At 51.8% G+C, this 22,976-nt stretch overlaps 10 protein-coding genes across 10 annotated transcripts; 4 read left to right on the top strand and 6 right to left on the bottom strand.

The window, feature by feature from the left end:
- Positions 1-75: 75 nt before the first annotated feature.
- Positions 76-1,516, bottom strand: MYCFIDRAFT_174694 (uncharacterized protein; the record flags this gene model as incomplete). Its single annotated transcript, XM_007928322.1, has 9 exons — positions 76-540; positions 586-627; positions 666-872; positions 899-915; positions 960-982; positions 1,019-1,178; positions 1,225-1,287; positions 1,312-1,475; positions 1,503-1,516. The coding sequence occupies 9 exons, from the start codon at positions 1,514-1,516 to the stop codon at positions 76-78; spliced, it is 1,155 nt and encodes a 384-aa protein (XP_007926513.1).
- Positions 1,517-2,691: 1,175 nt separating this feature from the next.
- On the top strand, positions 2,692-4,107 carry MYCFIDRAFT_54162 (uncharacterized protein; the record flags this gene model as incomplete). Its single annotated transcript, XM_007927680.1, has 2 exons — positions 2,692-3,133; positions 3,198-4,107. Coding segments are annotated over 2 exons (1,169 nt in total), but the record flags the coding sequence as incomplete, so codon positions are not given.
- Positions 4,108-4,808: 701 nt separating this feature from the next.
- MYCFIDRAFT_137029 (uncharacterized protein) lies at positions 4,809-6,774 on the bottom strand (the record flags this gene model as incomplete). Its single annotated transcript, XM_007928321.1, has 2 exons — positions 4,809-6,038; positions 6,193-6,774. 2 exons carry the CDS (start codon positions 6,772-6,774, stop codon positions 4,809-4,811), a joined length of 1,812 nt encoding a protein of 603 aa, XP_007926512.1.
- A 1,089-nt stretch (positions 6,775-7,863) lies between these two features.
- On the bottom strand, positions 7,864-9,521 carry MYCFIDRAFT_45904 (uncharacterized protein; the record flags this gene model as incomplete). The annotated part of the gene is made up of 2 exons (XM_007927611.1): positions 7,864-8,403; positions 8,451-9,521. Coding segments are annotated over 2 exons (1,611 nt in total), but the record flags the coding sequence as incomplete, so codon positions are not given.
- Positions 9,522-11,036: 1,515 nt separating this feature from the next.
- MYCFIDRAFT_45968 (uncharacterized protein) lies at positions 11,037-12,979 on the bottom strand (the record flags this gene model as incomplete). The annotated part of the gene is made up of 6 exons (XM_007927618.1): positions 11,037-11,238; positions 11,292-11,596; positions 11,651-11,909; positions 11,962-12,538; positions 12,591-12,852; positions 12,902-12,979. 6 exons carry the CDS (start codon positions 12,977-12,979, stop codon positions 11,037-11,039), a joined length of 1,683 nt encoding a protein of 560 aa, XP_007925809.1.
- A 905-nt stretch (positions 12,980-13,884) lies between these two features.
- MYCFIDRAFT_196558 (uncharacterized protein) lies at positions 13,885-14,961 on the top strand (the record flags this gene model as incomplete). Its single annotated transcript, XM_007928320.1, has 1 exon — positions 13,885-14,961. The coding sequence occupies one exon, from the start codon at positions 13,885-13,887 to the stop codon at positions 14,959-14,961; it is 1,077 nt and encodes a 358-aa protein (XP_007926511.1).
- Positions 14,962-15,453: 492 nt separating this feature from the next.
- Positions 15,454-16,603, bottom strand: MYCFIDRAFT_61004 (uncharacterized protein). Its single transcript, XM_007927717.1, has 5 exons — positions 16,364-16,603; positions 16,222-16,316; positions 16,020-16,169; positions 15,837-15,963; positions 15,454-15,786 (listed from the first exon to the last, which is right to left on the bottom strand). Exons 1-5 carry the CDS (start codon positions 16,550-16,552, stop codon positions 15,520-15,522), a joined length of 828 nt encoding a protein of 275 aa, XP_007925908.1. The 5' UTR covers positions 16,553-16,603; the 3' UTR covers positions 15,454-15,519.
- Positions 16,604-17,040: 437 nt separating this feature from the next.
- On the top strand, positions 17,041-18,186 carry MYCFIDRAFT_211267 (uncharacterized protein). Its single transcript, XM_007928319.1, has 4 exons — positions 17,041-17,314; positions 17,385-17,412; positions 17,468-17,578; positions 17,754-18,186. Exons 1-4 carry the CDS (start codon positions 17,114-17,116, stop codon positions 17,822-17,824), a joined length of 411 nt encoding a protein of 136 aa, XP_007926510.1. The 5' UTR covers positions 17,041-17,113; the 3' UTR covers positions 17,825-18,186.
- A 416-nt stretch (positions 18,187-18,602) lies between these two features.
- Positions 18,603-20,239, top strand: MYCFIDRAFT_215225 (uncharacterized protein; the record flags this gene model as incomplete). Its single annotated transcript, XM_007928318.1, has 2 exons — positions 18,603-19,496; positions 19,552-20,239. The coding sequence occupies 2 exons, from the start codon at positions 18,603-18,605 to the stop codon at positions 20,152-20,154; spliced, it is 1,497 nt and encodes a 498-aa protein (XP_007926509.1). The 3' UTR covers positions 20,155-20,239.
- A 150-nt stretch (positions 20,240-20,389) lies between these two features.
- MYCFIDRAFT_196555 (uncharacterized protein) lies at positions 20,390-21,558 on the bottom strand (the record flags this gene model as incomplete). The annotated part of the gene is made up of 3 exons (XM_007928317.1): positions 20,390-20,412; positions 20,638-21,462; positions 21,516-21,558. The coding sequence occupies 3 exons, from the start codon at positions 21,556-21,558 to the stop codon at positions 20,390-20,392; spliced, it is 891 nt and encodes a 296-aa protein (XP_007926508.1).
- Positions 21,559-22,976: the final 1,418 nt, after the last annotated feature.

Genomic DNA, 22,976 nt, shown 5'->3' with positions numbered 1-22,976 from the left:
AAGCTCGACGCAGCGGCTGATACCTTGGAGCTGTAGTCGGAGTCGGTAGTGTAGATCTTGGTGGCGCAGGACGGCTCAGCCTGAGAAGATGCTGCCGTCAGTGAAACATCGAAGCAGTGTTTTTGTTGATCGGAAGAGGATTCTTACCCTGCTCGCGGTGGTTGTGGTGCAGAATGGGAAGCATGAATCGAAAGTGACCGCGGCGCCACCGACGCAGCAGTACGCGTTGTCATCGATGCTTACTACCCATGAGCCTGGACAGCAGTGGTATGCGTTGTTTCCTTGCTGGAAGAATGCTTGGCCATCTGGGCACTTGTTTGCGTTGGTAATAGTTGTTTGCAAGGACATCTGAGCGGCGGCGAAGCCTGCGAGAGAGCCGAGGAGTGCAACTGAGTGATACATGGTGGTCGATTGGTCGTTGGTGAGTGCTTGAGTTGATTGAATCGTCGAAAGAAATGGGAAGATGGCAAGAAGTTGTTGTGCTGTCGGATTGAGTGACCTGTGTTGGATTGAACGATGGCACGCAGGATCAAGTGCGACCTATATAGCATCAGGTAACTTACTCGCAGGTTTGATGCGCATCACATCCATCATCATGAGTCCGATGCGCGCAACACCCACGTGCAGCTGAGCATACAGTAACATTATGGTTTAAGGCCTGCCACTAGTGACTCTGATCCGGGATGCAGGAACTGGTTCGACACACGTCGATCAATGCTGGCTTTGACCATGACGAGGATAGCACATGTCTGCCGAGGCCAGCGTTGAGTCTCATTCGTCGCAGCATCTTTCAGCTTTGGACGAATGGAGACGCCGTCGGCCGTGAGTGCCATGTGGTGGACGGCGTGGTGTAGAAGGATATAGGGTGCCAACTGCATATAGGAAGCCGACCGGAGACCAAATTGCGAACCGTCCCTGTTCGACACACAACCAACTCCAGGCGCCCCTCGGACTGGCACTTGTTGAGAAGACCAGAACGGCACTCATTGTCAAAGGGTGGTTTGCGCCCGCCCGACACCTGCTAAATGCAGTAGTCATCCGTATTATCGCTGCAAATACAAGCGTCTTCATTTTTCTTTGGGCTATTATATCGTATGTTAGGATGTAGTCGAAAATTCGCAGACACGCTACTCCGCCGTACTTACTTCCTCTTCTTGTAGGCATAGCCATAAGAATGTCTAAGGCACGCGGCCGAACAGCCCTCATCGCTAGTCGAATCTACACAGTTTACACCATCTGCTGTGTATATGCATCCACCAGCTCCTCCGCGTTGGCAAGCTTTGACATCTGTGCAAAGACATTGACTTCCACTAACAAATGCCGAAGCGGTTAATGCGAGAGCCATAGTAGCAGCGAAGGTGAGTATAGGCCGCATAGTGTTCTTGCTGTGTCGATGCTGAAGGTAGAGGTTAGGTTGTAGTACAGAGCAACAATTACAGCCAGCGATCGTAGGCACTATATACTCCGTAGTTGTCCTCGCATCCGGCAAACCATCGCTTCACCCTTGATGTAACATCGTTGGCATTAGTTGGCAATGAAACTTATACTAGGATAGACCTCTAAATAGACCTTGACTCCATCCCCGCTCTTAAGAAAAGATATACAACATCAGATGCCGGAACTTAGCACACAAGTCTAGAGAACTTCAATGCGTGCGATACGGTATTTTGCAATGTATGCCTTTCTCCATATTCTAGGTATGTCTGAAAGCCATCGGCTTGCTCGATGGAGCAAGTCAGAAGAGTTCGAAGTCGACAGCGGCTCCTCCGGGCATAGCTGATCAGCGTTCCTGGATGAAGTATCATGCCGCATTACTATGGTTCTTTAGAGCAGCTCCAGAAGATGTGATGCAATGGCGTCTGACATGGGTAGAACTATGTAATGCTACGAGCGCGGGAAGGAGGAGTGGAGTGGAGAGAGGCAGAAGCAGAAGCAGAAGCAGAAGCAGGCGGGAAGAGGTGAGAGCGCGACGAAGTGATGGATTAGAACTACTCGGCCACCGAAATTTAGAATAGTTCTTCGCGTCGTTGGTGTCGACCCAGTCAGCACGTGCGCCTGCGCCTGCTCGGTCGCGCGGCCTCGATGCGGTGAAACGAACGACGCATTCCTCCCTCACTCACTCCCGCCTGCGCGGACATTCTTTCTTCTTTGACCTGAGCAGTCACCAGTCCGTGTTTCGCCAAGCCGTGGCGGCTGTGCCTTGCTTCAAGAGGCCTCTATTGAGTCTATTCCATACTGTCGCATGCCATCGCTACCGCACCAAAGCATCACAAGCAAGACATTCGGCCATGGCGATCAGACCACCCTCACACATCTCCGACCAAGACCGACAACTTTTCACAGCCCAGAACGCTGCCGAGATTGGAGCGGCTACATCAATGCCGAAGTTGAATTTCACCCAGATTAACTTGAATATCCGACCGGTTTTGCCATGTGGTGCCACGGATTTGCTCCAGGAGCCAGGCTGGTCTAGGTCGTTTGCTTTTGACAACCAGACGCTTTCTGGCAAAGCTCAGGACCACTCCGGCTCAACCTGGGTGAACGAACGATAGCATGGGCTGGTCACACTGCTAAGGGTACAGGCATCTGCCCGTGTAAGAATTTGACGACGAGAGGTTTCTATATATCTTCTCTTCTGTTCTGCCTGCCCTGCCTCTCTGGGTCATGCACAGCTCCAACCGACCCTGCCGATGATGCGTTTCATTCCTACATCGCTGCTCTTCGGAGCGGCACACGCTGCACGCTCATTTCTCGATTTTCCTGACACCGGAGCTCGTGAGCAGTACGGCACGATCGAGGTGGCGGGTACACTACCCAATGTCAGCACAATCGTTGGACTGCCAGACTTCCAATATGTGGCGGAAGGATATATGAATTTGACGGCCTACTCATACTATCGGAATGGCGCAGCGGGCGAGTGGTCATATCGAAACAACCTCGAGGCGTTCCAGCGGATAAGTTTACGGCCGAGAGTGATGGTGCAGGTGGACAACATCGAAGACAGCCTTCCGACCACCATCCTGGGACACAACTTCTCCGCGCCATTCTTCATCTCACCGTGCGCACGAGCGTGCTATGCGAACGACATCGCCGAGCTTGGTCTTACACGTGGCGCCGGCGCCGGCAACATCCTGTGAGTGAAATTTCGTGCGCTACATTTTCGCATGAGTTCCCAAAAAAGCTGACCAGAACGCAAGTTACATCGCTTCCGACTACAGTTGCGCAACCAAGCAGGAGATCAAAGATGCGCGGAAGGAAGGCCAAATCGTCTTCCAGCAGCTCTACATCACCCCACAAAACGACACCAGAACACTCGAGCAGATTCGAGAGGTCGAAGAGCTAGGGTTTGAGGCTATCGTGCTCACTGTCGATTCAGCCGCAGACGGAAACAGACATCGAGCCGCGCGCTTCGGCGTTGGCAGCGCGGACTCGGATTACACAAGCATCACCTGGGAAAAATACAACTGGATGCGCAACCAGACCAAACTTCCCATCGTGCCCAAAGGCATTCAGACTGTCGAAGATGCCATCATCGCAGCGGAGCAGGGCGTGCCAGCTCTCTTCCTCTCCAATCACGGTGGTCGGCAGATCGATGGCGCTCCATCCCCCCTGGAGGTGGCGCTAGAGATCCACGAACAAGCTCCATGGGTGTTCGACGAGATTGAGGTGTGGGCTGATGGAGGTGTGAGATATGGTGCGGATGTTGTCAAGCTCCTGGCGCTGGGCGTCAAGGCTGTCGGCATTGGACGGCCTTTCATGTTCTCCAACATTTACGGCGAGGCTGGTGTCGAGCGCGCAATCCAGATTATGAAGAGGGAAGTTGCGATTGATGCTGCCAATGCTGGTATTGGAGATCTCAAGAATGTCAGTGCTCGCTCGATTGCCCCGTCTGCGAAGCAGCTGCCTTGGGCACTGGGTTCTTGAGGAGGGATGATTCGAGAAGACTTTTGTTTTTGTAAATACTTGATTTTGGCTTCTCCTCGCCACCTTTTGTGATACCGCTTGAAACATGCCCATGGCCGGCTGAAAGGCGCTCGGCCTGATTGCGCATGTTGCTACGGAATCCGAAGCCCATCGTACTGCCGTGCTCTCGGTAATTGTCTTTCCACATGCACGTGATGGTTCTCACATCTTGCTCATGTCCTGACCCAGACTGTAAGCTCTGTACAAGCCATTCCGGGAACACGATCAAAAGATCACATCCGATGCCCCCTTCCCATTACCATCCAACTATCATCTCACTCGGCTCTCAAGGTGCGCTTTGAATCCCAGTGAAGCTATCGCATGAAACCCGCGAAAAGGGCTTGAATCTGCGCTTTCGTGCCATGTACTAGAGAGACACCAGAATTGCGCGCGGCTTCTTGCGCTTCACTCAACTCATCTTCTGAGAAAGTCTCCCAATTGATACTAGAGTCCCCTTCCCTCAGTGGCAAGACGTATGTGGCCTGGCTCGAGCCTGAGAAAGGGAACCATCGCGTGATCTGCCCATTATTGCTGCAGAATTGCCTAAAAAACGGACTCCACGCAGTATTCGATGAGCGTGGGATGACGGCTCTGAACGCTATCGATGTCGTGAGTCTGAGCGATGTTGTCCAGGGCGGCGTACGAAGCAGCCTCCTTGGCCATCGAGGGTCCAGCGAAAGTTGCCTTCCGTGTAGTATCGTCGAACTGAGTCTTTGAAGACCTGCTTAGGTTCGGACTGGATCTGGCGGCAACATCGCAGGAGGGCGCTCAAGGGCAGATCGTACTGACATGATGTCCCACGCGTCTCCCGCGTTCATTCAATGACACCAAAGAAAGCCGTCGCATCAGCCCCCGCTCGTTTGACGATCGTGCGCAACCACACGATGTCCTTTCCGCCTCTTCAAGAATTCTGGAATCAAGCTTCGCACCAACGAGTATGCTCCAAAAAGCGCAAAGGAATCCAAAATCAGGGCGGGCAGTGTCCCAGGAATGAAGGGCAGCGAGGTCTGATCCGTTGACTGTGCCGCAGATTTCTCCTCAACCGCTGCAGCTTGAGGATACACAACCTGATATCGCGCTTGGTCGACAGTGTCGACTTTCACGGTAGTGGATGTGTTCAGCACATGTCCGTTCTTATCTAGAGCTTCGACGTAAGCATAGCTGAATGTGCCAGGCGTCACCCATGAAGTCTCAAAGCCATTCTTCTTCACGGTGGCAAGCTTTTCGTAAGTTGTGTTCTCATCGTCGACACTTCCGTAGAAGACCCATTGAGCGACTTCCGTAGCTCCATTCCAGCTAACGTAGAAGGTCGAAGCGATTTCTTCGTCATACGCAATTGGTAAGACTTTCAGGACCGGCAGATCGAGAGGATTGCCAACGAAAGGATATTTGTATGCTCGGTATGTTGACATTCGACTCGATTGCAGCGTCGCTTCCATGATCAAGGTGTTGTCTTGATCATATTCGCTAATGAAACCTCTCTGGGCCCAGTCTATGAATACGTTCGCGGTGTTAATGTCCGAGCCAATAGTCTGGAGGCTACCGAGTTTTGAGGTTCTCTGGCCATCAGGTCGTGGAAACTGTCGAAGGATCGTGGCTGACATGATGTCAGTATTCAGAGTGATGATCTTGCCCACCGAACGCGATTGTGGTAGTTGTAGATTGCGGTCAAGGTCTTCTCCAGCATTGTCGAAGACCGAGATTACGATTTCTGAGGTGCTTTCGGCTCGAATTTGGACGTGATGCTGCCAGTAGAATGGCACATTCTCGTCCATAGTGAAGTCGGAGATGTTGCCGCCCAGTCGCCAGATAACGTGGCCATCATCTTTCGAGATCCGATATATCGTACTCGTATGTCGACCTGAGACAAGATAGTCGCCATTGGCAAACTTGTCGGCAGAGTTGAGATGGAAGTAGTCCCACCAGCCATCATCGCCTTTCATTCCAGTCGCATCACAGCTCTCATTGAGCATAATGCCATGCTGGAGCGGGTCCCAGTCAAAGATGAGCTCCCCAGTCTTCATATCGACTTCCTGGAAGCCGTACACGAGAATGGACCTCTCGGCTTGCCCGATCTAAAAGTGAGGGGTGGAAGCGTCAGCATAAATCTCCTCAGCGAGGAAAGGCGATTCGCAGCCAGGTGAGTTGATTGGAGCAGGTGGAGTGAGACAAGAGGGCTACAAGGCGGGACTTTGCAGGGTGAAGGGATTTGCCCTTTAGGTTACTCACCTCTGTGGCGTTGACGTCTTTCGGGTAGGTCGTACTTATCAAAGCCGACTTGCCATCGGGCAGTACCGTAAATTCGTGGACGTCCAGAAGCTTGAATCCAACTTGATGCACCCTCGCGACTTCTTGATACTGGTTGTCCATCATAACTCCTGCCTCCTTGACCCTGTCGGCAGGGATTTCGTCGACTTCTCGATTATTCCCCGACACGAAAAAGGTGAGATGGTGTTCTCCATTGACCACGACAGCTTTGAAGTCGAAGACATTGCGATTGTTATATTCGCATGCACCACTCCATACCAGCTGTCCGTCATTGTCGTATATGTGAGGACCTGTTTGGCATGGCACATGCTCCTTTCTCCACGAAGGCTGTGCGTCGAACAACGATGGATAGTGCGCGACAAACCAGTATCCTTCTGCGATCCGATCCTTGGGGTGATGCCTTGAAACGATGTACCGTGGCGCTCGGAGCTCTGGTCGAGTCACGAAGCTTTCCAGATCGCTGCCATCCTCGAATCCTGCAGGGTCTCTAGCGGTAACGATGCTTGCAAGGCACCAACAAGTCCAGAAAATGGGCAAAAGCATGGTTATTCGGCAGCCTCTGCTGTCCGTTCCACGTTGGTGTCGTAGAAACGAGAGAAGCGACCGTAGGAAAGAGAGTGGCGGACCGGCTATCTTGGTAGGTAAGCGACCTACCTCATCACCTCTAGCACCTTGGCACATCAGGAAACGACAGAAAGTGGTCCGTTCGGGCCCCAAAGACGATCGCCTGTGCAGCCTGGCTGCAGCCACCTACATACACTGCTTGGAAAGACTAGGCGACGTGGCTACATGTACATACGTGGCTGGCTATTCGGCAGTCGCTGGTCCGCAGAATGCCCTTTATCCGGCCTAGTTGGCATGCCTTTGGTAGAGACATACAATGCAAGGGCTCTGGAATTGTAATGCTTCAACTTTCCGCGTCGAACACTGTTTCAGGCCAAGCATAAGACAGGCGGGGACTAGCCGCGTAATCGAATATCAATATGCGGAGCAAAAGCCTCGGTGGAGGTGGAGCAGCTGATGATGAATGAGCCAAGTCGGAGTTTTGAGGCCGGCAGACAGAAGCGTTTTTGGATCCGTTCATCGCCGTATGTATCGTCAATAATGATGAACAACGCGTCGCTTTGTCGATTGCGCCCCGAACAATGTGTGGAGGGTCAAAATAATGAGCAGCATCGGTGGTCCAGACTAGGCGGTACCAAGCATGCCAGCAAAGACCATCACCAAGGCGCGTGGAGGAGACATTATCGTCGTCTTCTGGGCTTCAGAATACCATGATAGTCTTCATTGACGCACGAATGCTACAAAGAAATATGAAGAGGTACAGGTGAGGTGAGGTTGGGAGAGAGCAAGCCACCCATGTCCATTGTAAAACCCTCGTATCGATGAACTCAGCTGTGAAGGTAACATGATCGCTGAGAATCTAGAGATGCAAGAGAAAGGTGCCATCTAGATGACTGAGACAATGTTGCGGTAAGCATATACAGATCACGCCTTCACGTTCGCCTCCTTCTCAGCATCCGTCACTGAAGCCGTCCTCTCGCTCGTCATCTTGAGATCCTTGGAGACTTCTTCATATGTCATGAATCTAAAAAATCGAGAGTCAGTATTCATTGTAAATCAAGATCCATCTCAAGGTGGCGGTACGTACTCATCGTCATTGAACTTCCTGTATCTGAACCAGAAGATGACAGTCTGTAGAGCTAACGCGATCGCAGGGCCGGCCCAGATCCATATCAGGTATGGATCCTTGATCACAGGCGAGATGATTTCGCCAAGTGCGTTGGACAGCGCCGTGGTAGCGAGAAAAAGTGCCACGACGAGCGATCTCATGCCGTCTGGTGATCGGGCATACGCAAGTTCGTAGGCCGTCACGTTACAAAAGCATTCGCTCAGCGCACCCAAGATCTGGATCGGGACTTGAACCCAGATGAGAATGGGAGAAACGCCAGTTCCGATGTCACACTCGGTTGCTTGATAGCCACAAGGAGAGGTCTTGTAAATTCTCCACTGAATGATCGCACCAATGACACTTGAACTCATCGCTAGGATGAATCCGAAGGTAATGCGACTGATTCTCCCGAAATTGATCTTCATTCTTCGCAACGCCGGGTAGACCACGTATGACAACAGCGGAGTGGCAACAATGACAGTGATGGGATTGAAATTGTTCTGGCTTGAGGTCAGCCACGTATTGTAGTGTCATGGATAATACTTACTAGGAGATCGTTAGGCGCGCCGTTGGTAGTGAGCGTGCTACCTTGAGACGTCAACACAGAGCCAATGCCTCCATCGTTGAGATGGTAGATTGGGTAGTAGAGGAAGATGGCACACGCCACCATCGTTCGTCGCACGTCGTCGACGTCTTTGTCGGTCCATGATAAGGCTTTTCCGTTGATTGTCGTGATGCCTTGAGCTTCAAGATGGCTCGGCATCACGTTCAACCAGAACGTTTCGTGCTTCCAGAATTTGCCGTTGCTGCGCTTGAATGCTGCGCGAATAATCCTGAATGTCTTGGTCAACGCCGAGCCATCCGGAGGGTATTTCTGTAAGCGTGGGTATAGAAACCAGAGCAGAGCCGGGAGCAAGAAGTAGACTATGCCGGGAAGAAGATAGGCCAGCCAGAAGCCCACATATTTTGCGCTGTAAGACGTTGCGATCATGAAGAACGCTCCGACATTGATGAAACCATAGAACACCAACATCGTCTTCTGCACGGTGACTTCTGGGTCGACAATCACCCGCTCACCTCCCGAAAGAGTCTTCGTGTATGGCTTTTGATGCTCGTACTGGTCCAATACTATCGGTGCCACATTTGGCTTGAAGAGACCAGCGCCGAGAGCCAACAAGAAGAAGGAGATCAGAAACGGGGCGATGCCATTTCCAGCCTGAAGTACCGATGGAATTGCACCCACGACCATGATGACATGAGATACTCCGCAGACGACGACCCCAATTACCACGGTCTTGAAGCGGCCGAGCTTGGTGTCTGCGATCCAGGCTCCAAAGATTGGAATGATATAGGCCAGAAATGCGAATAGGAGCACGAAGGCATTCGAGAATTGTAGACCTCGGCCTAGAGCTCCCGCAGTATCTTGAGTTCCTCGTGCTGGAGCGCCAGCGCCATTGCCTCCTTCTGGCAGGGGGAATTGCATGAAATTCGAGAACACTGTTTTGACTCCATAGTAAGATGCACGCTCGGAGAATTCGACAATGCAAAGGAGCCAGGCCGTCTTTGGAATCTTGTCAGCTACCTTGCGCAGCGTGCTGGCTTCTTCTTCTGTTGGCGCCGAGTAAGTGTCTCGCTGGATCGCTGATGAGGTGCGTTCGCCAACAGCTTCCACATCTACATTCGCTGTTTTGGTATACTCGTGATCCAGTGCTGCGGCTCCATCTTCCAGGGAGAAGCTGTGCTTTCCACGACAAACACCTCCGGCGGTCTGGCCAGCTGTTCCCCAGTTAGTCGTTTCTCTTGAAGCAGCGGCACAATAACATACACATGGTGAGCAGGCTGCGGGAGTCGACAAAGCGCAGTGGCTCCGCACGCAGCTTTGCGCGGTCCTTTTAAACTAATCATGGTAGCTCAATGTAACCCACTGATGAATAGTGGTGTAATCGGTGCTCTTCGCGAGGTTAGTGGAGACGGCATTAGAAGTCTTCTGGGATCCCTTCCGTGTGTCAAGCATCATGTATCGCGTGCTTGTCTTCTACTATTGCGATACCAGCCGCACTCGTGGCCAAGAAGGTCGGTTCGCACGCTATGAAAAATTCGCACAGAGCATGGCCGCGAACGCTGCATTAGAACTATTGTGTTCGTGACTTCGCGCTTGAAGATTGCGTGATCGCGGGCGTTGACATGGCTCGAAACTGCATTACTCTTACCTAGCAAGGACCTGTATGCAAGCACTCGCGAATACACTGGGTCCATGGAATCCATCGCCGCTCTCTCTTCGCACGGGTCGATAGCAACCGTTGGATACTCCAGAGGAGACGAGTGCAGTTGAGATGGGTACAGGACAGCAGTAAAGTAGTCCCGGTCCGATTGCGTACGTGAAATGCCTCGGTGTCCTCGACGTCCTCAACAGGCTTAGCTCTTGATTCACAGGGAGATCTCTTCGGGATCAACCAGTTGTCATATCTCTTCAGGATGGCAAGCGCTCTGCGAGCTCTGTGGTGGTGACGATCCTTCGTGCCATGGGCGAATATGGGTTGCTGGGCGTAGGACATGAGACGGCGAGATTAATGCGGCCCTCGTGCGAGGAGGTGAGGTGAGAGGGGAGGCCTAGCGAGCGGTTGATAGTGAGATGCAACGGATAAGGGATAGTGCGAGAGTAAGAGCAAGAGCAAGAGCAAGAGTAAGAGTAAGAGTAATAGTAAGAGTAAGAGTAAGAGTAAGAGTAAGAGTAAGAGTAAGAGTAAGAGCAAGAGCAAGAGTAAGAGCAAGAGCAATGGAAACCAGAATTGTAAGAAGCGCAATGAGACAAGAGCAGGCACCCACAGATACCTTATTAGCGATAGATCGGCCAAGGCATCCGAGAAGTCGTGACTGAGCCATATCAACGTTGTGGCGTATGCGAGAATGCCAAGGATGCGGACACATATGGTTCAGTAGGCTCTTTCTGTTGCTATCATGCTTCACTTGCTATCTCTCTCCATCTTCACGCTTGGATTGAGGAGCCTCGCGAGTCCATACATGCTCCCTTCCTAGACAATTTCGAGCCAACGACCCAACCGGACTTCAGCTTTGTCCCCGGTCTGGCTCCGCCGCAAGTGCAGCGTCATCAGCATCGCGCCTCCAAGATTCTTCAAGTCTTGCGAATCCACTCTACATAGCGTTCTGAACCAGTGTGCGATGATCCAAGGAGCACGTCGAACTCGTCCTGCGCACCAGATTCTCCAAACGCCAACTTCAGCCTCATGGGCCACTTCTCGATGACTGTGTTTTGCTGCTTCATCCTTACGCCACAGAATTCTTCGACGCGCGTGAAGCTGTGTAGACTCATGTATCTGTATAGCTAGTCAGAACGACCACCAATGCCTAAGTGAAAGATAGAACCTACTTTTCGAAACTCTTGTCCATATCATGTACGAGATCCAGGCCGCAGGCGAGCTTGATCAGAACAGGGGAGTAGAATGACTTGGAGGGCTTCGGAGGCCCGTTCGCAAGGACGTACGATTGAGCCTTGTTCTTGTCCGCCTGTCTGGACGCATCGTCCGGAAAGGTTTGGTCCGCTTCACCGATCGCGTTCATGAACAGCGTTATCAATGTGGCGTGTTGATTTATGTGTGGAGGGTCCAGTAACGGAGCAAGGCTGCTGACGGTGCGTGCGACACCGAGATAGGCTTTGTCAGCAATGTTGGCGGCCTAAAGAGGTCAGTACGTAGTCAATGGCGGCCAAACTCGACCGAGCTACAATACCTCAATTCGTGCGAATGTGGAGCCCTTCAGGCGGTGAGAAAGTTCTTCGGCGTTGCTGTTGAGCATCTGAAAATAACACCCAAGCTGAGACAGGCTTGATCGTACTGTGTCCAGCACGGTTTGGAGATGAAAGTAGAGCTGCGCGTGCAGATCATTTGTGGCACCGTAAGTATTGACTTGAAGCAGATCTGGTAAACTCCACCCTGCTGCAGGATCTGCAGAGTCTTTCATAGGCCATTCGGTGCCTCGGAAGAACGTGCTATGCCAATGTCAGCCAGTGTTCGACATGAGACGGGTGTCATAGCCCATACGGATTAGGTACTGTGAATTCTTTCCGAGAGTATCCAAAAGGTGCGAGAACACCGTCGTCTCTATATCTCACGTCGACAACCCGATGCGCCGGTCGATGGCAGAGGAGACGGCGCTCAAGGTAATCTGTGCGACCATTGGCCAAAGTTACAGCTTTTCGCTCCTGATGTGCTTTTGCCGTAGACAGTCCAATCGGAACATCGAGGAAGTTGAGAAGCTGATTCCAACGTGCTTGCGTCAATTCAACACGCAGTGAACACTTGCGCCATTTCCAAGTCTTACCGCAAAGGGTACTGGGAGCCTTGCCTGAGATCTTGTTTACAACGTCTTGAAGCAGAGGTCGGATCTTCAATTGGAGGAAGTCCATATCCTTTTGACGTAGGAAGGCAGAGTACCACAGGTGAATGATGCTCTGAGTGGCCAGTGTATTGTTCTCAGCGCTTAACATAATAAGCAACATGATGACATTTCGAGCAACGACCTCGAAATCAAGATCATTGACTGTCGCAGTCACCGTACCTGAGTACGATGAGGGAAGGGATGCTAGAGTCAGAAAGACGTTCCGCAGGTCTCCAGAAGCTGCATGACTGTCAAGGATGTACCACGAGCGAAATGGCAGCCGCTATCTTACCTGCAAACAGAAGGCGCAAATTCCCAGCAAAATTCTTGCCCTCGTTACCTGGGAGATTTACGATGTCGAATGCTGGTACGTTTCCCCAAAAGAATTTCTTGCCTCCAAAAGGCTCCTGTCCGGCTTGTTCGGTCGGCACAACGAATGTTGGAACACGGCCCTCGCGAATCCAACCCGGCTCCCAGTCACTCTTGATCAGTGGTGATCTGCAGTACTTCTTGTGATCTTGCCAGTGTGCTTTTTGGCATTCGCCGCTGCAGTACTAGATACCATTAGTGCTATGTGTTTGAGTCTGAAGACGCTAAACTTACCAAAACCAGACGACAACCACCACAGACTCGGGTGCCGTGATTGCCGCAGCACGCGCAGATTGGATCATCGACAACCATCTTGTTCGAATGCTACTGGACGGTCCTGCACACCGGCTGGTGTTTATCTGATAGAATGGGCGGGCCTTATAAAGCGAAGCCGCATGCGCCGAAAAGTTTGCCCAAGTGAGACTGGCATCCTGAACGTGAGACCACATTCTGGAACGTCCCACCTCAGCAGGAAGGGGAGAAATTTCCAGAGATGACGCTTCATGCCAGAGTCGAGACTGGAATGGCCATCCATGGTATCCACAGAACTATACAAAAGGCTGACAGAAAATAGATACCAGCCAGACTAAGTTCCAAGAAGCTTGAAGAAAGCATTGCTTGCTGGAGCTTTTGCATGAATCCCATGGCAGCGAATGATGCTCGATGCTGAGCGGTTCGGGTTCAGTTTTAGTCCTCTGGATGGTGGTGGTGGTGGTGTTCTTGCAAATGCTAGAGGTGTGGCGCCAGCGACAGTCGAGATTCAATCGCCCGTCTGTAATGATTGTTGATTGTTGTCCAGGCACGAAATCATGGCTGCAGTCAAAGGATTGAAGGAGTGAAGTAGTTCGAAAGGTCAAGCCAAGCGAAAGAGTGAAGCTTCCGGGAAACTCCGGGCTGGCAACAAGAAGTTCAACACTCTCACGACGCACGACGCACGATGTTCGACCGTCTCCATTTTGCTCGCTCACGAATGACTTGCACGAGAATGAGATCCGCAAGTATGCTGCCATTCACTTCATTCATCACGTGCCATCACACGACCTTCTCGACCGACATGCATGGCAGTCTCCACTTAGAATACGGGGCCGACCACCGAACTACCCTGCCTCCGTACCCACAGACTCTCGTCCTTTTCATACCTTCTTAAGAAAGCATTGCGTCTGAAAAAGCTTCGCGTGCGTGCTCACACAAGCAGATATTTCACACGAGACTCCAAGATGCAGCAAGGGAGCATCAGATCCAGTTCCACGTACTCGGACTCATCGCAAAGCGCGAGCTATATGGAGCACAGGAATGTGCCCAGTCTCAGCAGTAGACCTACTACAGGCAGTCGACCAACGAGCTACGCTCCGTCCCATGTCGCGAACATTGTCCGCAAGCCAACACCGACTTCATCACACCCGCAAGAGCCAGGCATGAGAAGAACCAGCCATCCGATCGATGTCCCCGGAACTCCAGCTCGACCGGCGCTGACGCCGTCTACCACTACAGACGCAGCTCCCCAAACACCAAAGGCTGCTTTGCTTGTTCTGGCCGTGGGACGACTACATCACGCTACGCTCTCAGACCTCGAAATTCTGCTTGGCAAGCAGAACTTCTCGAGCATCACCATTGCAGCAGGGCAGGAGCATGCTTCTGCTCTCAAACAAATGAAGATGGACATATATGCATTGATTGGCAAACTACGCAAAGAGACTGCCGTGTTCACAATCATCAATGATGAGTGGCGTCAGAGTGACATTGAAGAGATAATCAAGGGCGTGACCAGGAATGGGCATGCCATACAAGGAGTGCTGTGCTCACCAGAATTCGATGATTCCGCCAGTGAATGCAGCATATTGAATTTGGACGACTCGGAACTTGAGAGCTCCTTGAAACGGAGCTTGCGATTCCTACATGCCATCAGCAGGACTACCGTCATCCACCTACTGTCAAGGTGTAAGCCAAATGGCGCCTCACTCAACGGCTCCTTTCACAAGACACCTCAAGGACCTTTCTTTCTGATCGCAGGCCAAGAAGCATCAGGCCCTGCAGCACAGGTAGCGAAGGCAGCCTGTGACAATCTTATACTTCAACTAGCCAAAGCCACAAGCACACAGAGGCTTGCTGTTGGATATACAGACGCTCTGCTTATACCCGAGCCAAAGAAGGAGGAGTTGTCAGTCGCTACAAATGGTCGTGATCTGCGCACTGACGCATACAATACCACAGCGGAAGATTCTATATTCGCTCCCGGAGAAAGTCCATCTAAACTTTGGGGGATGTGGGCATTACAAGAAGAGCTAGCTTCGTGAGCGGACGGACTCAATTGATGAATTGTAGAACTTGGTGCATTCAGCAGTCTAAATCGACATTAATTATCTTGCAGTCCTTGTCAATGTATTCCCCTCGCGCACTCGAAAGCGACCAGACTGCATTAAATCCAAATCGGAGTCACGCACAGCAGTTTACATTCGAGGACAGGCCATGAAGCCATCAGCTGGTCCATCAAAGGCGCCATCGGCGGGAGGGGTCGCTCCTTCGGTCCTGGAGACAGCACTGGAGGAAGGCGTATTGATAGGGACAGACTGCGGTTCCAACTATGGCACTATGAATGGACCTCTTGATCCGGCGCTCGAGCAACCTCCTGAAGTAATGGTAACCAAGGGCAAGAAGAAACGCGTAGCAAGATGACAGAAGTATCCAGCCATGACAACGACTCAGAATAGGCGATTTCCCGCTCGAAAATGGCGCAAAGCGCATGACTTGGACAAGACTTGTCAAACGAAAAGACCGAATCAAGCTTTGGAAAGCCCTCATATCTTGAGGCATTTCTCAAGTGCTGTAGAAGCAGCAATCCCACAGAACACAATCTATGAGGCGTTCTCATTAATTGTAAACCCACCATCAATTACGAGATTGTGACCATTGACAAGACTCATTCTCGGCGTGCTCAGCAGCACGACCACATCGCCGACCTCATTGAAATTGGCTTGTCTGCCTTGTCTTGCTTCATAGCCTTTCCAAACATCCTCTCGAAGTACCCCTTCCGCCATAGCTGGCTTTAAGAGCTCTGTAAGTAGGAAACCAGGCGATACACAATTCACTCGGATATTATGTGTCCTTCCTTCTAGAGCAGCCTGGTCTTGATCAGCACTTTGCTCCTCCAGCCGCATACTGACACACTTACCGCCTTGGTAATGCCAACGACACCATGCTTGGCTGCTGTATACCCGCTCGTCCCGGCACCAGACAGGATCGAGTTGACCGAAGCAGCGCTGATGATTGATCCTTGCTGTGGCACTCGACCTTCCTCGCTAAAACGGCATCAGAAACCCCGATTTTGTGTCCCGTGCCGAAGAACTCCACTTACACATCAATCGAAGACTGCTTGATCATCTGCTTCAACTGATGCTTGACGCAAACCCAGACACCGACCAAATTGACATCGATCACTTTCTTCCAATCGTCCAGCGAGACGTCCCAGCTCATGCCAACCGGCCCAACAATTCCGGCAAAATTCCTGCGAGATTTTCTCAATCAAATGCGAAATTCCAAATTGGACATTGACTTACGCCGCGTAATCAATGCGACCAAACTCGTTGACTGTCTCAGCGATGGCCCGCTCTACGTCCTCTTCTTTCGTGACATCTGCGCGAATCGTTATGCACTATCTCCATGTCAATAGAGGACATGCTTCATTTCGGGGTTTGTCACCTTGCAGCCGTGTTGCTCTACTGCTTCTTTGCCTGCTTGTAACGCTTTATCGTCTAGGATGTCTACGAGTGCAATGCCTTTCGCGCCTTCTTTAGCAAAAGACACTGCTATAGCATTGCCCAGCCCACGAGCTCCTCCAGTGATGAATGCTATGCCGGGAGCGACTGGTCCTGCACGTAGGGATGCCATGATGGAGGGAGATCAAAAACAATGAAGACGTAGAGTGCAGCTTGACTGATTATTATTGTTTGAGTGATGAAGACCACAGTTCTCCTTCACCCACTTACTTGTATTATTATGCATAGACTCCGCTCACAACGGCAGATTGAGCGACCTCGGTCGGCACTTACTTTGCTGGGGGAGAAGCTGTAATAAGCTCAGTGATAATTCACCTTAAGAGCCGCGCTAAAGCTGATTGAATGCAACACCTTTCTTTGCATACATTCCAAGAGCTTTGCGCAGCAAAACAAGCTCATCCCATCTCTCATGATCCGCACAGGCAGTCGTACACACAAGATCTCGGGCAATAACACCGAAGTAGTACCTGCGGCCCATGCAGTGATTGTCAGAGCTACCCCGCATTCTGGACAGACATGTGAATCAGTGGCATGATGTGGTATCGATGGCTTGCTTATTAGACCGGAGACCATTCGTCGGGCTCCTATACTTAACCATCCATCTTTCTCTTCTTGGATACCGAGCACGCGACTTCCGTGTTCTTTGAGTCAACCCACTTGATCATTGCTCAAAATGTCGACACCTTGGGAAGACCGACGTGGTATGTTCCAGAGAGGGAAGGAGGTGCATGAGCCAGCCAGACGGCCATCTCAGAGCGGTGGCGTGATTGATGCTGTCAGAAGGGCTTCTGTCAGCAGTCAGTCGTCTGTCACCAAATCACCCAGCAATGGTCCTGCTGCAGCGCCTGCATCGCCAACCGGACAAAGGAGACGGGTACGTATGCACGAGTGAGTGAAAGGACGACCCGGCGAAGAGCAGTCAGGCTGATTAGACGCTATGGCAGTCTTCCACAGCGTCTCAGGGCCTGTTTGGTGAGGTCCATGCGTATTTCAACTCTTGCTTCCTCCCTGACTTGCGGAATTCCAGGCAACTTGACGCAGCACAAGCGAGGGAGCGAAGACTACGAGGCACGGCGGGCAAGCCACACCGAACAAATGATGTCTGGAGGTGTGATTGGTGGTTGGTTCAACAAGACCTGTGAGTGCAAGCAATATCATTCGCAACCTTCTCGGGTCGTGTACACACCTGGCTTTGCGGCATCCAGATTACTGCACCAGGACACGCTTGAAGGCCAAAAGCAGCAGAACTCCTTAATGCGATATGAGCCGTTTGCCCTCCACGGTATGCGTGCTAATCATTTTCCTCCTCTTAGTCCGCGGTGTTGGGAAGCCAGCAGATGCACAAGAGCCAGGAAAGGACAGCAAGCGTGGAGTCATGGAGTGAGTGCATGATAGGGTTCCAGAGACGTGAGCGAAAGAGAATGATCGCATGCACCGTTACCTCCACTCTCTTCGAAAAGGGGGGAGGCTCTGGAGGGAATACTGTACGACGAATGTATGAGTACACACAAGGCTGTTCGCGTCCGTACACGCACGCCCTTTCCGACGGCTGAGCCTGTCTGCGTATCTCGATCGGGGATTGGCATTGTTCTCGTGAGGCAAGCGTGCTGCCGACTTCGTAGACGTGGCGCGATGCTTTGAGTGGTGAGGTATGTGTCGCCGCCGTGTGGTCATCGCGCGGTGTGCTAGTGAAAGCCGTCGAAAGGTGGTGGTGTATTGACTCACGCCAAAGCAATCGTCTTGCAGCATACCAATAAACAACGAACGGCTGGTTGATAAGTAAGGTGACCAAGTGTCCACAATGTCGTGCTCGGTCCGAGCAGCACGTGCAAATGCCAAGCTCATGCCGATCATCTCGACCACACCTCTTCAGTCTTCATCACATGCAAACATGAATGCGTCGTGACTTTGATGGCGTTCGGCTAACCGGTGCGCAGGTACTCGCTATTCTATTCTACGCTACGCACGACCGCCACCATGTCCCATGCCCATGCTACTCGTACCACTCACTACCCGTGCTGGCAGCTCGCGATGCTTGCAACTTGCAGCGCTCTCCGAAGCCCGCCAAGCATCGCACCAACCCCGGAGCCTCTCTGTGAGGGTATATATCGATCAAAGAATCAAGAACGATGATCAAGAATCAGCAAGGCCACTCCGTGATCATGTCGAACACATTCGAGAACAACAAGGTCTATCCAAGCGGGCACGTTCCCAAGCACGTCGTGCATTTGTCCATTTGTGACGTGTACTCTCCAAAATCATGGGTGACCCAAGCCCTTTTCTGGCCCATGCCAAAACACGCGACGTTTGGCCAATGTTATGACATTCTCCGTCAAGGACTGAGCCGCACCCTTGCTGAGGTTCCTGCACTTGCTGGCACTACTGCCCGAACATCCAGCAACCCCAGAGACATTATCGTCGACATTGATGAAGATGCGCATGTGGAATTCGCTCGAGAAGACCTGTCGTCGTGGGAGGAGATACCCAGCTACGAAACACTCAAAGCTGCCGGTTTCCCAATGGCGGGCCTGGTCGAACCTTTCTCGAAGCCGGAGACACTGACATCGATTACCGAGGGCTCTCGCATGTTCACAGCCAAACTAAATCTGCTCAAGGGAGGAATGGCCTTGTCATTCGGATTCAATCATCTCCTTGCGGATGCATCAACCGTTGCAGAAATCGAGCGAATCTGGTCGCAACATACCGCAGATGTCAGCTGTGGCGAGAAACGAAGTCACAGGCACAAGGTGGAGGACGAGGCCATTCGTGCGCGACTTTCAGCTCCTGTAGCTGGCTCGGGAGATTTTGTGGATGCTGGATGGAAGGTCTTTCCCACTTCCGACTCCCAGCTCAATCTTCCGCCCGCTCCAGCTGCTACTAAGGAGCGTCGAACCACCTTCGTTGAAGCGACTATTAAAGCGGCCCGAGACTCCCAGAAAGATAACGATGATGCCGACAGGGCACACTGGGCGCTTTGGAGCTTTAGCACCGAAAGTCTTGCGAAGCTCAAGAAGGATGCAGCGGGACCAGATCCGACGAAATGGATCTCGACGATGGCAAGTCTCCTTTTGGAAGAGTTTCTGTGAGACGCCCATGCTGACTCATGCGAAGAATGCCTTAATCGGTCTTTTCTGGTCACGGCTCTCATACGTGAAGCAAGCTAGCAAAGCTGGCCACGAGGAGTCCACGCTCCTTTTCCCGATAAACATTCGGAAACGGCTCCAGCCCTCGATTGACGCAAAGTATATTGGCAACGCAGTCGATATCATCAATACGAGTCATCCGCTGCGAGAACTTGAGGCACCAGACACAGGTCTTGCGAGCGCGGCGCGTTGCGTAAGGGAAGCTGTATCTGGCTGGCAGCAATCTAAATGGGCCTCGTGGCTTACTATGGCGGCAGGTCTGCCAGATGACCAAGCGATATGCCCAAATCCGTTATGCCTGCTCGTGCCCCACAATCTAGGCTTCAACGACTACTCAAGCTCACAGTCGAACACGCTGGACTGGGGTACTACCCTTGGCCGCATTGAGCGGACTCGCTATATGAAGCCTGCAACCAGTCTGACGAAATGCGCTAATGCTGTGATCGTGCATCCACGCCTTCATGACGGAGGACTGGAGGTTGCAACGACGTCTACGCGGTCACTCAAAGACACTCTGGAGAAGGATGAGGTGTTCTCAAAGTACGCAACACTCGTGTGCTTTTACTCTTGAGCGTTCACTGAAACTTTCGGCGCTTTTATTTCGGACTAAGAATTTGTCTCTAGGTTACAATATGAAACTGAATGTTTAAAATGCTATCAAACGAGTCTGTCGATTTATGACAAGTCACTGAGACTGCCCATACCTAACCAACCGAAAGTTGCCAAAGTGCTCTAATAAAGTAAGCCGAAAATCATGAGTTACACATAGGATATCATAAGCTGAGCGCTGAACGCTGAACGCCACATCACCTCACTTCTGCCGAGATTCCTGGAGACATGATCGTACTTGATAGCCCCTGGACTGCGGCAAAACCTCTGTGCAAAGGTTCAACAGCAGCTTGTTGCTTGGCGACATATGCCTTGTTCCGGAGTCGAAGCAATGAATATATCCACGTCAGGTAAGGCACATGTACACCTACCCTTGCGGCTTGGTCCACGAGGTAGCCTATCCACGTCAGCAAAGCTGCAAGATCTGATGGTTGACTAGACTTACCAAATATTGGCGATAATTCCATCGGACGCCTGGCTCGAGCATCCTGGAGCGTTGAGGGTGTGATCGGCGCGCTATCTTGCGCGAGCTCAATCGTCTTCATTGGTAGCCTGGGGTCGAGGTCGACACCGCTTGCCACTCCGACTCTGTAGGCCTCATCGGCAAGCTGTATGACCACTTCTGCAGCACCGGGGTATTCCAGAAGTTGGCGCGTGTCGAGACCGGTGAGCGCGCATGTGCCATTCCAGGCTGAATTGAAGATCAATTTTCGCCACCTTTCGCCAGTAATACATTGTGTGGTTGTAAACTCGGGATCCATCGCGGCCAATGCATCTCGTCGGGAAGTATCGACTCTGTGGCCTCTGCTACTCGGGCTGTGCACGCCAATCAGGAAAGCAGGGCGCTTGATAGCTGCAGTCTGTTCGATATATCCAGGACGGATTTGCGCACAACCCACGTTGCAAATGGCGCTGAGGACGGTATTGTCTGGGAAGGCTCTCCTCAAGGGAACTTCGACGTCCATACCATTTTGCGCAGCGACCAGAGTTGTGTCTGGCCGCACAAGCAATCGCAAGTCCTGGAGGGCTGAAGCATAACCATCGGTGACTTTGTTGGCACAGACGATGTAATCGAATCGATGCTTGTTTGTAAGCTTGGCTATGGCGCCTGCTTGGATGACTTGACGCGGCATGAATCGTCCATTTCCCCATGTCGATGTGCGTAGGTAATAGCCGTTGCTGGAGACACTATTCCAATTGCTGCGACAGACCACCGACACTCGAGCATGGCTTTGCTGTGCGATCCTCCATCCAAATATTGCTCCAACGGCTACAAAAGTGTTAGCCTGCGCAATTTCTCCATCGATCGATCCATTCACTTACCACCACCTCCGTATACAAGTACATTGCAAGTGGATGGATTCATCGTTGATGGATTCAATACAACGACGAGGAAAGGAAAAATTATCAAACTGTGGTTGTCTGACGGACTGACCAATTTGCACGGGAGGTCATATTGATCTCGCGTCTACAATATTGATTCTTCAAAGGCCCTTGATTCGACAATGACATGGAGGGCTCCATACGCCACCGACGAAAATACCCCCGATGCAGATGGAGTGCTGACTCGGGCACGCCGGCGAGGTGACTGAACTCATGGAAGATCTGCGGCATGGAAGATGCCAACCAGACTAGCCCATCCTCATTTACCTCCGCACATACAAAGACTTCGGATGCTCAGTACAGAAAGATTGGAGTCTGAAGCATACACCATGCATGATGTTATCTCATCGGATCAACGGATTTTTCATGTTTCACATGCACTTCGTCGGACAAGTGATGGAACGTGTGACGCTAATGACGAGCCGCGCTCCCAATGCAACTGCTACGTAGATACCGTACGAATTGCATGTAGTCCCTTTCGCACTCGTACAAGGACCGATTCGGCTTGAGTATCAAGCCATTTATCCCTAGCCGGTATGGTTGGCTGGTTCGCAGCCTGCACCATACCTATCTGGGCCACAATCTGCAACGCTATTGCGTACTTGGTCAAGGCGCGCGTACTGGGTACGTACTCTTGCAAGACCCTTGTCACTGTGCCTGCTTATTATATTCTACTTGGCGCTCATACAAGCACTTCGCAGTCAACGCCGCCGGATCTTTATTCACACCTTCGTTGATCGACCATCCAACTCAATCGAATACCGAAACGAAGGATACGAGAATGCTCCATTCCCTCGCTGCAAATATCCGCTTCAGCTGGTAATTCGGACAATGTTTGTCGTTCTCCGAGATTCTCGGGCTACGGGCTACCACAAGGTGTGATGCACACCCACCCTTACACGCCTTTCCAGCACCCATGTTACGCGTACCACCATGTCGAGATGGTGGTCTCGACAGATAAGATGTGACGACAATCTCCCGGTGCGGTCAAGCCCATTTTATCTCCGATGTCTTGAAACACTTTAACGACGAAGCATTTCTCCCGCTGGCAACGGCACCACCTTACGCGTTCCACGGCGACGTGACGTCGATCAGACTTTGGTGACTATCAGCCTGATCCAGGTGCCTAGCTAGCTGCGGGTCGGTCATCCGAAGTCTAACGATTCTACACCTTGCGCGAGCCACGCCGTCCGGACGCGCAGGAAGCCCTGCAAGCGGCCATTGAACCGACCGGTCTGCGATCTACCAGCGCGTGGCCCCCCGGCTTGCGCTTGCTATGACCTCAAATGCTCCCCGTGCTTGGCTTACGAGCCTTGTCCGAGACTCTAGGCAGATCGGCTCAATTGGTTCACGAACGGAATGGCTAGGCGCGGTCACTTGCGTTAAAAGCTGTTGTACACG

The sequence above is a fragment of the Pseudocercospora fijiensis genome (genome assembly GCF_000340215.1).
Source record: "Pseudocercospora fijiensis CIRAD86 unplaced genomic scaffold MYCFIscaffold_4, whole genome shotgun sequence".
Lineage (NCBI taxonomy): Eukaryota > Fungi > Ascomycota > Dothideomycetes > Mycosphaerellales > Mycosphaerellaceae > Pseudocercospora > Pseudocercospora fijiensis.
This window is presented reverse-complemented; position numbering and strand designations above follow the sequence as displayed.

Bases quoted from the DNA above. Each gene is read 5' to 3' on its own strand.
- MYCFIDRAFT_211267 (XM_007928319.1), top strand. From the start codon at position 17,114: ATGTCGACACCTTGGGAAGACCGACGTGGTATGTTCCAGAGAGGGAAG. The intron at 17,315-17,384 runs GTACGTATGCAC...ACGCTATGGCAG, and splicing joins CAACCGGACAAAGGAGACGG to TCTTCCACAGCGTCTCAGGG. The intron at 17,579-17,753 runs GTGAGTGCAAGC...TCCTCCTCTTAG, and splicing joins TGGTTGGTTCAACAAGACCT to TCCGCGGTGTTGGGAAGCCA.
- MYCFIDRAFT_61004 (XM_007927717.1), bottom strand. From the start codon at position 16,552: ATGGCATCCCTACGTGCAGGACCAGTCGCTCCCGGCATAGCATTCATC. The intron at 16,170-16,221 runs GTAAGTCAATGT...AAAATCTCGCAG, and splicing joins GGTCGCATTGATTACGCGGC to GAATTTTGCCGGAATTGTTG. The intron at 15,787-15,836 runs GTAAGTGTGTCA...GATCAAGACCAG, and splicing joins TCGTTGGCATTACCAAGGCG to GCTGCTCTAGAAGGAAGGAC.